The sequence below is a fragment of the Schistocerca serialis genome, chromosome 10 (assembly GCF_023864345.2).
Source record: "Schistocerca serialis cubense isolate TAMUIC-IGC-003099 chromosome 10, iqSchSeri2.2, whole genome shotgun sequence".
In the NCBI taxonomy this organism is placed as follows: domain Eukaryota; kingdom Metazoa; phylum Arthropoda; class Insecta; order Orthoptera; family Acrididae; genus Schistocerca; species Schistocerca serialis.
The window spans coordinates 185,569,241-185,580,664 of NC_064647.1; the positions used below are offsets into that span (position 1 = coordinate 185,569,241).

Consider the following 11,424-nt stretch of genomic DNA (forward strand, 5'->3'; position numbering starts at 1 on the left):
ACACATCTGAAGTCTCAGAGAGCTGAGACCACACCACAGTGTGGTCACAGCTCTCAGAGTGTTGTGTGTGTGTGTGTGTGTGTGTCTACTGCTGACAAAGGCCTTAATGGCCAAAAGCTTTAATTGTGTGAATCTTTTTATTGTGCCTATCGTGACTCGGCATCTCTGCTATGTGGTGAGTAGCAACTTTCCTTCTCTGGTATTGTTACATTCCATACTGGATTTTCCACTTTTTTAGGGTAAAATGAGCGTTATTAAAGTTTTTGGAGGACTCTAAGTCTACATCCCCAGTCACATTTTAGTCACTGCAAACTTATAAACTTCTAAAATACTTCAGAGAAGGTTTGCAGCACACGGAAGATGCTAGGGTGATGGCACTCCATCAAACAGCACCTCAGATGGTGTACTGTCAGTGGAATTGATGGTGCACGCCTTTTGAGGTGGTAGTCGCCATCGCAGTTCTGACGGGTCGTAAGTTTGATGCCTGCGGACATGTTTGCTCAAGTGGTCACTGCGCACAAACTTCTTGTCACAGATTGGGCAGCAGAAGTTCCTCTCGCCAGTGTGGGTGACAGAGTGGCGCGTCAGCTCGTCCGAGCGGGTGAACCTCCTGCCACAACCAGACCACGTGCACGAAAATGGCCGTTCCCCTGTGTGTATCCGAAGATGGGCCTTCAGATGCGAACTCTTGCCATACGCTTTGTGGCAGCCATTGAAACTGCATCTGTAGACCTTCCAGGTGAGGGCAGTGTTAGCAGCCCTGCTGTTGGACCTGCTGCTGTTGCTGCTGCTGCCACAGTTACTGCTGCTAGGGGGTTTGCTAACTGCTCCCTGGCACCTACTAAAGATCATTATGATAGTTTAAAAGGACATTAAATCTGTCAGCTACAAATGGTGAAGTTCTAAAAGAGATAATTTACATATTGACAAACTAACTGACAATAAAATTGTGAAGTATGCTGTTAAACTCAGTTAAGAATAACTTGTTATGAAAAACTGTACATTTACATATGAAGGGTTAACAATGTCTTCTGTTAAAAAAAAAGATCTTGTGAAATGTGTCTGAGATCATGATTTGCATTTAAATTATTTTAGACATAGTTTTTTGGTACTGAAGACATGAACTGAAAAAATTTGACAAAAGACAGCACAAAAAGTTTTACAACTTTTCTAGAAATGCTTGTAGAACTACTATGGTAAACTGATATCTTTCCTCGTGCATTTTTTATTCAGGGAGACAATATTCATGACAAAAATGGGGACACACATGTTACATTAACGCTTGACACACAAATTACATTTTTGTTGCCTTTGCAAACTGTGCAGCCTGACAAGCCTGTAGTGCCATGTGTTGCTTATTTGAAAAGCTGTTGTAAATTACCGTATTCAAGAATTTTATGTGATGGCTGTATAAATACAATTTGCTTATCATGAGAATACAGTAACAAATTGAAGAGACCACTTTGTGAGTTGTTGTGGGGATACTGATGTGAAGGAGGTATTTACTGACAGCAGCATACCTGTAAGTACCATTTTCTACAGGTGCTGTGGTGTGGCTATGTGAGCATAATGTGTTTGTTGTGGAGGAGTATATTTGTAATGGTGGTTCTGTGATTATTACACAGCAAGTGTTTTGCATTCAGTTTGATTTTGGCTGATATTATTCCTTTCCTGACAGAAAAACTATTTGAGTTTGGGTATCAAACTTTTAGAGTACAAAGTTCTAAATTGAAAAGAAAATCTAATGGTTGACATCAGATCACAAAGAACAGGAAAATATGATGTGTGAGTGTCTGTCCAGCACTCTCCAAAAGTGTTCATCACTTAAAGCTGCAGCTGCTATGGGGCTGTCTGATAGGAGTGTAAGAAGAATTCTGCACAGTGATCTGCACATGCACCCATACATACTGATGGTTATCCAACAACTAGGTGAGAGAGATTTGGAATCTCACAAAGCTGTTTGTGAGAAAATTCTTCACAATATACCCTGTGGTGCTGTTTTGATTTCTTCTTTTGTAAATAAACAAAATTTCCATTACTTGCCAGCAGAAAACCCACATGGAACTTCACCACAATCCACCATACAGTGCGTGGCGGAGGGTACCGCGTACCACAACTAGCATCTTCTCTCCCTGTTCCACTCCCAAACAGAACGAGGGAAAAATGACTGCCAATATGCCTCTGTACGAGCCCTAATCTCTCTTATCTTATCTTTGTGGTCTTTCCGCAAAATGTAAGTTGGCAGCACTAAAATTGTACTGCAGTCAGCCTCAAATGCTGGTTCTCTAAATTTCCTCAGTAGTGATTCACGAAAAGAATGCCTCCCTTCCTCTAGAGACTCCCACCCAAGTTCCTGAAGCATTTCCGTAACACTCGCGTGATGATCAAACCTACCAGTAACAAATCTAACAGCTTGCCTCTGAATTGCTTCTATGTCCTACCTCAATCCGACCTGATAGGGATCCCAAATGCTTGAGCAGTACTCAAGAATAGGTCGTATTAGTGTTTTATAAGCGGTCTCCTTTACAGATGAACCACATCTTCCCAAAATTCTACCAATGAATCGAAGACGACTATCCGCCTTCCCCACAACTGCCATTACATGCTTATCGCACTTTATATCGCTCTGCAATGTTACGCCCAAATATTTAATCGATGTGACTGTGTCAAGCACTACACTACTAATGGAGTATTCAAACATTACAGGATTCTTTTTCCTATTCATCTGCATTAATTTACATTTATCTATATTTAGAGTTAGCTGCCATTCTTTAGACCAATCACAAATCCTGTCCAAGTCATCTTGTATCCTCCTACAGTCACTCAACGACGACACCTTCCCGTACACCACAGCATCATCAGCAAACAGCCACACATTGCTACCCACCCTATCCAAAAGGTCATTCATGTAGATAGAAAACAACAGCAGACCTACCACACGTCCCTGGGGCACTCCAGATGATACCCTCACCTCCGATGAACACTCACCATCGAGGACAACGTACTGGGTTCTATTACTTAAGAAGTCTTCGAGCCACACACATACTTGGGAACCAATCCCATATGCTCGTACCTTAGTTAGGAGTCTGCAGTGGGGCACCGAGTCAAACGCTTTCCGGAAGTCAAGGAATATGACATCCGTCTGATACCCTTCATCCATGGTTCGCAAGTTATCATGTGAAAAAAGGGCGAGTTGCGTTTCACAGGAGCGATGCTTTCTGAAGCCGTGCTGATGCATGGACAGCAACTTCTCTGTCTCAAGGAAATTCATTATATTCGAACTGAGAATATGTTCAAGAATCCTGCAACAAACCGATGTTAAGGATATTGGTCTGTAATTTTGAGGATCTGTCTTTCTACCTTTCTTCTATACAGGCGTCACCTGCGCTTTTTTCCAGTCACTCGGGACTTTACGTTGGGCAAGAGATTCACGATAAATGCAAGCTAAGTAAGGAGCCAATGCAGTAGAGTACTCTCTGTAAAACCAAATTGGAATCCCATCAGGACCTGGCGATTTATTTATTTTCAACCCATTCAGCTGCTTCACAACCCCAGGGATGTCTATCACTATGTCCTCCATACGGGAATCTGTACGAGACTCAAACAGCGGTATGTTTGTACGATCCTCCTGCGTGAAGGATTTCTCAAATGCTAAATTTAAAATTTCATCTTTTGTTTTGCTGTCTTCCGTTGCCAGGCCAGACTGACAGTCATCAAGCGACAGTCTGGTGCAGTGTTCCCCAATCTGCTGTGTGGGGCCCATGTTTTTTTGAAGAGGATGATGTAACAGTAACGGTTGACTCAAATCACTAATGTCACATGACAGAGACCTTCCTTCCACCTAAGTTGAACCAATTTGTTGGGGACTATGAAGGAGAAGAAGCCTAGTTCCAAGACAGAGCCACAGCTCACATTTCTCAGCATTCCCTATACCTTATTTTTCCTTTCTTGAGGAAACATTGTATGGCACCAGCGTCACTTTATTTATCACCTTGTAAATGTTTCTTTGGGGACAATAAAATGCTATGTCTACTCACCTTGTAAATGTTTCTTTGGGGACAATAAAATGCTATGTCTACAACCATCACCTCATAACCCTACGAGCACTTAAGGAGGCAAACATCCAGGAAATGGCAAGAAGAACTATAGATAACTTCTCGTAAAAGCTTCATCAATGTGGCAACAATGGAGAACACCATTTACCAGACATAATTTTTAAAACCAACTAATGTAAAATGGCATAGTATTTTTTGTACACAAATTAAATTATTTTCTTTGTATCTATGTTTGTTTGAAACTTTATTTTGAAATAAGGAACACCATTTTGCTGCACCCTCTATAAATGCATAAAATCACAAAATCATATACATTTTGTGGGTAATCTATCTGGTGTTGGCATAAAACAGTATGCTATTCAGTGCATATCACACTACGGCAGGATCGCCATGAAAGACACAGGTTGCAAACTATGCTTGAATGTGAGTGAACATGTTACTGGGTGCTGCGTATTCATCAATGACCAATATCATAAGCATAGTCTGTAAATGGAAAATGCACTTGTTAATACTGTGGAGTGTTTACACGGTTCATGTTCATATTCGGAAGAGGGTAACTTTATCTAGTTTTTGTGTCCTGTAGTGTAATGCATCAAACTGATACAACATCCCACAACCAGTCGAGTTAAAAGGCACTTGTAATTTAATTGTTAACTTATCAGAGGAACGTGCAATAAAAAGTATGCCACTGCACTGACACATGAATGGTAGCAACAGATTGTTATATTTCTGTTTAAGGCAATTACTGCACCATTAACACAGTCACTCTTTTGTTACTCAAACAGAAAGGAACAGCCATTTTTGGAAGAAAAGGATAAAGTTGTATAGTAAATCAGCATACTTAAGGATGTCTTCTTGTACACTAGATGTGGGATTCCATGTGGACCTTAATACAACGTTTGGTCTTTAATCTCCAATGACATATGTTACAGCCAAAAGGGGATTACCTTGCATGCAGTTGCTGGTGTCGCATCAGGCTCACATTTTGCTTGAATGTCTTGTGGCAGACATCACAGCTGTACGGACACTCACCAACATGCACTGCCAAGTGATTCATTAAGTTGCCACTTCTCGTGAACTTCTTCTGACAGACATCACAACTGTATGGGCGTTCATGGCGTTCACCTGTTTGGAAACATACATGGACCTTGAAGCTGTAGCTATATGCAAATTTCTTTTGACATATGTTGCAAGAATAGGGTCTTTCCCCCTTGTGCTGTTGTGAGTGTCTCTTGAGGTGACCTCTTTCTGTGAATGTCTTGAGACACACACGACAAGTGTACGGACGTTCGCCTGTTTGCACCTGTGAGTGTCTCCTCAGTTTGCTACAAGCTGTGTGTACCTTGTGATACAATTCACATTTACAGGGACATTCTGTGTGAACACATGAATGCTTCTCCAAGCCACCATTATTTTTAGATATTTTACGACACACACTGCAAGAATGCAGAAACTCATGACTTCCCATGTGTTTCTGCTCCTTCAGGTCCTGAAGATGTGCAAATGTGCTTTTGGAGATGTCGCAGCTTTGCTCGAGATGTAATGCATCCTCCTTGATGGTGCCCAGACTGCCGCTGCCACTACCACCAGTTCTGTTCCCTTCCTCCATGCCAGCAGGGAAAATGCTGCAGAATTACAGACAAGGCTATGTCAGAAAGCTTTGATGCTGCAGTAAAAATCAGATATGAAAAAATATATTAACATTCACAAGATCCACAGATGGCTTATAGGATGCACCCTGCACTCCCCCTTTCCAGCACTACGGATACACTGCATATGGCAGAGTCTGAAAATAAGTTTATTAATGAGGAACATAATCCATGAACATCATCGATACTTGCCTCTTTTTAGTCTTAGTAAGTGTGGAAATTTGGCAGCAATTATTCACAGGTGCTACATGCACTCACTGGTAGCAATGCTACTGCAGTTACAAACACTAAGAAAAGACGAACCACAAACATTCGTCAACTGTGCTTAACTAACTTTCTGATAGGAGGTGATGGAAGTCTAACACACACTATATGAAGTTATCTTTGATGTGTTTTTGTTGTAACTCACTAGTAATATTGGGACATGTTAGCATGAAGTGATCAGTGATATTTTCAAAAGGACAATGCTCGTCCATACGTACACATGCTTTTATGAACTGACGGATGTTGAGATACTCTCATGAGTCACAACAATTGTAAGCCAGCTTGCCTCAGGAGAGGATACAACAGCATTACGATGCCTTTCCAAACTGAATCAATGTGTGCATCCAGGGCAAAGAGTGTGCAACTTCATACAGATAAATTGTGTCATAGTGCAAAGTTCTCAATATTATAATCACTGAAAAAACATCAGAAAGCCTCTCAACACATTAAGCTTCATTTCCTCCTCCCATTCTTCGTGCTTCACTTTTTTTGACAGGCAGTGTACTGTAGTACTTTGATCGCGGGCTTAAACTGTGACCATATATTTTAGAGAACGTAGGAAAACATTGTTGGTTGCAAATACAGTTAACAGGTGTGAAACTATCAGACAACATTGTTGTTGTTGTTGTTGTTGTGGTGGTGGTGGTGGTGGTGAAGGTGGTGGTCTTCAGCAGTACAACTGCTCTTCCAAGTCCTTTGCTGTCTGTGACAGAATTACAATGCCATCAGCATTTCTTCTCCCTGGAATTAATTCCTACACCAAAATTTTCTTTGGCTTCCTTTACTGCTCGTTCAATGAACATATTGAGTAACATAGAAAATTTCACAGAGAAAGTATTCCACCCAACACTGTCAAAAGCTTTCTCTAAGTCTGCAAATGCTATAAATGCAGATTTCCCCTTCCTTAACCTACCTTCTAAGATAAGTCATAGAGTCAGTACTGCCTCACGTGTTCCTACATTTCTCTGGAATCCAAAGTGATCTTCACTGAGCTCTGCTTCTACCAGTTTCTCCATTCTTCTGTAAGGAACTTGTGTTAGTATTTTGCAACCATGACTTATTAAACTGACTGTTCGGTAATTTTCACACCTGTCAGAAACTGCTTTCTTTGGAATTGAAATTATTACATTCTTCTTGAAGGCTGAGGGTATTTTGCCTGTCTCATGCATCTTGCACACCACATGGAAGAGTTGTGTCATGGCTGGCTTTCCCAAGGCATCAGTAGCCCTGATGGAATATTGTCTACTCCTGGGGCCTTGTTTCGCCTACATCTTTCAGAGTGTTGTCAAATTCTTCTCGCAGTATCATATCTCCATCTTATCTTCATCTACATCCACTTCCCACTCTATATTATTGCTTTCAGGTTAATCTCCATTGTATAGACGCTCTATATACTCCTTCCATCTTTCAGCTCCCCCTTCTTTGCTTAGAACTGGTTTACCATCTGAGCTCTTAATATTGATACAGCTGCATCTCTTTTCCTCAAAGCACTCTTCAATTTTCCTGCAGGTAGTATCCATCTTTCCCCTTGCGAAATGTGCTTCTAAATCCTTACATCTGTTCTCTAGCCATTCATGCTTAGCAGTTTTGCACTTGCTGTCAATTTCATTTTTAAAACATTTGGATTCTCTTCTGCATGCTTCATTTGCCGCATTTTTAAATTTTCTCCTTTTGTCTATGAAATTCAATATCTCTAGTGTTATCCAAGGATTTTTACTAGGCCTTGTCTTTTTACCTATTTGATGCTCTGCTGCCTTCACTATTTTATCTCATAAAGCTCCCCATTCGTCTTCTATGGTATGGCTGTTGCCCAATGCTCATTCTGAAAATCTCAGCAACCTCTGGTTCTTTCAACTTATTCAGATATTATCTACTTAATTTTATATCTTTTCCCAATTTCTTCAGTTTTTAATCTACAGCTCACAACCAATAAATTGTGGTCAGAGTGCACAAATGCCTTACAATTTACAATATGGTTCCTAAATCTCTGTCTAACCAGTATAAATCTGAAACTTTCCAGTGTCTCCAGGTCTCTTCCATGCATACAACCTTCTTTCTTAAAGCAAGTGACAGCGATGATTAAATTATTCATTATTGAATATACTCCTGAATTACCCCTATTGTATTTGGTTTTTTATAATTGTATTCATCTGGGCAGAAGTTCTGTCCCTCCTGCCACTGAACTTCCCTAATTCCCACTATATCTAACTAACAATACAGTGCTTAAATTATATAAACTATGATTCTCTTCTGGGTGTACGTTCATGTGTAAGGCCACTCTCCACAACCTACAGTGAAATTTGTGGCACAATGACTTCACACTGTGCCACCTACTTTGGTTTCCTCTTGTTCCAATCTCATATGGAGCTCTAGATAATACATGTTAAATGTATCTGTGCACACTGTTATTAGTCTATTTTTTTTTTCATCAGGAATGGATACAACATTTATGAGACTGTAGTATATTAATAGATTTCTCATTTAACAATGGCTCTGGAAACTTTGGAAAGAGGCTATCATGGAATAGTTAGCATCTGTCTTCAAGTATCTACCAGTTCACATTCTTAAGCATTCAACTGATACACTACCATGCGTCAGTCACATCCACTGGCGCTGCCCTTCTGTATATACATTTAATATCCACAATATCTATTTAGCATGGGTCTCACACCAGTGAGAACTATGGGTTGCATGAGCATTTTGTAAGCTATCCATTTTGTAGACTGACTGGCTTTTCCCAGTACCCTACCAATGAACCAAAATCTGCCACTTGGTTTACCCACTCTTTGCACCAACATTTGTTGGTGTGGCACTGAGACAAATGGTTCTCAGCAGTTGAGAGATACTGTAACATCAAGGGATACTACAACAATCTGACTGCACTGAGTCATGACTTTCACTATGACCCGAAGTAGTAGCACGAGGTGGGTTCTGGGTGACCAATGTTTTCAGAAATCATGTTTGTTACTATGCATTAGGCAATGATTAAACTCAAAAAATGGATGCCAATGGTATCACATAATAGTATTGTAGATCATCTCTACCCTTGCTGTATACACATATGACTTGTGCCTCCTTCCATATATTGGGGACTGTTTTTATTTGAATTATTTCCAGTAAATTCCAGTCAAAATAAGTGCTAACTTAGCTGCAAATTCTGTATAGAATCTGACACAATTTCCAACACATCTTGGAGCCTTTTTTAATGTATGCAACTTGAGCTCTTCCTCAGTGCCATTAGAACTATATTCTGACTAAAATGACTTCTTAGAGAAGGATTGTTGTTACTCACCATATAGAGGAGATGCTAAGTCACGATAGGTACAACAAAAAGATTTATACAATTATCGCGACTCAGTGTCTCCGCTATATTGTGAGTAGCAACTTTCCTTCATTAATATTGTTACATTCCATCCTGGATTTTCCACTCTTTGATAAAATGACTTCTTGTTTGATGAGTGTTGCCACATTGATTGCTTCTCAGTTAAAGGCAACATACAAACAAAGTGAACCACTTCACAACTACTCTTACGTACAATGTCGAGCAATGCTGGAAGTGGCTGCCATGAGACACGGCGGGAATGCAAGATGCTCTGTCGACAGCTGATTTTGAGTGATCAATGGCTGAATTGTGGCAGACAATGCATTTTGTAGCCCTGAATTTGAACTCATGTCCTACTGTAACCACAACCTTGTGATGCAAAATATAGCCAGGAGAACGGTGTTCAATCACCTGCGGCAGAACTATTCATCATGGTCACTTTGTTCACAGTGAATATAGCTGACCCCTGTGAACAAAATCATGACAGAAAAATTCCAGTTGCAGAGCTAAAAGCAAACTGCAATTTCTAGCTTTCATCAACAGTAACCTGAAACATTGTCAAACTGGCTATACGAGCTGATGTGTTACCAACCTAGGAGTAGTCCCGGTTGACACTCAGTTACAGGTTATAGGCCACACAGGCAGATTCCAAACGAAGAAAGAATGTAAGATTTTTGATAACGTTATTGGAAACACTGCAATATGTATTGAAATTTATGAGAAATAATCAGTCTTAATTGCAAAAAACCTTTTTTTTATTTAATTATAACAATAATCAGTTTCAGACTTGATGATCATCATCAATTATATATCTCTAAACTGTAAATGACGTTTTCCTTAGTGGACATCAGAAACAAAAAAGAAAATGAGTGATAATAACTTATACAATAAAAGTTATAACATATAGAAAGATTTATACCTTTAGGTGGTGTGTAGAAATGCCAGGTAGAGCAAGAACATGTGTCAAGAAACACATTTGTTGAAAGCTAAATAGCACAGGAATGCTATGTGTTAAAAAAAAGTTAGCCCTGTCATCACCTACTGGATGACCACAGAAGGAGGTAATAAGGCTAGTCATATGATGATAATGTGTGAAAAAGTTCACTTGGTCTTTGAATATGTCTGCTTGTGTCTGTATATGTGTGTGTGTGTGCGCGAGTGTATACCCGTCCTTTTTTCCCCCTAAGGTAAGTCTTTCCGCTCCCGGGATTGGGATGACTCCTTACCCTCTCCCTTAAAACCCACATCCTTTCGTCTTTCCCTCTCCTTCCCTCTTTCCTGATGAAGCAACCATTGGTTGCGAAAGGTAGAATTTTGTGTGCATGTTTGTGTTTGTTTGTGTGTCTATCGACATGCCAGCGCTTTCGTTTGGTAAGTCACATTATCTTTGTTTTTAGATATATTTTTCCCATGTGGAATGTTTCCCTCTATTATATTCATATCATTAATGTGTGAAAAGATTTATTATTATCAGTCTGGGTGTATTATATAAGAGAAAGAGCAAAACAGAGAGCAAAAATACATCAAAATTAGGTGTTGTAAACATTAGTCACATTTCTAAAAGAAAATAATTAAAATAACATAGTCAATAAATGAAACTGCCACTTATGGGCAGTGCGTGGAAGCAGAAACGAAATTTGGTAAGCGTCACTGATATGAAGTTAAATGCAGAGATCGCCATCAGTTGTCATGGAGACGGACTGCTAGGAATATATTGCAAAGTGCATTAGTGGTAAGGCAGATGGCTAGCCAAACACATATCAGTGATGGACACTGTTGGTCACCATGGAGAGAAGAACACTGATGAGCCGTGGACATACTGGTGAAGGGTGTCATCAGTCGCCATGGAGACAGTAACATCAATGAGCCAATGTGTGTGTGTGTTGCTTCAGTAGTTGGCACAGAAATCAATGATAAGTGTATCAGTACTGAAAAATTATCTATTAACGTAACACACTCATCATTGTTAGGGTGATGAACATGGTATAACACAGTATTTAGCAAAATATTAGATCATATGGCCCATTATAGGTATTAAAATATTAATGGTACATACTGAAATGACAAAAATTTGTCATAATACCTGACGAGGCATAAAATAGAATAAGACAAAAAAAAGAACAGGGTTAATGCC

At 39.8% G+C, this 11,424-nt stretch overlaps 1 protein-coding gene across 1 annotated transcript; it reads right to left on the bottom strand.

Annotated features, from left to right (window-relative positions):
- Positions 1-200: 200 nt before the first annotated feature.
- LOC126425286 (Krueppel-like factor 16) lies at positions 201-5,220 on the bottom strand. The gene is made up of 2 exons (XM_050088258.1): positions 5,003-5,220; positions 201-841 (listed from the first exon to the last, which is right to left on the bottom strand). Exons 1-2 carry the CDS (start codon positions 5,110-5,112, stop codon positions 364-366), a joined length of 588 nt encoding a protein of 195 aa, XP_049944215.1. The 5' UTR covers positions 5,113-5,220; the 3' UTR covers positions 201-363.
- Between the last annotated feature and the right edge of the window lie 6,204 nt (positions 5,221-11,424).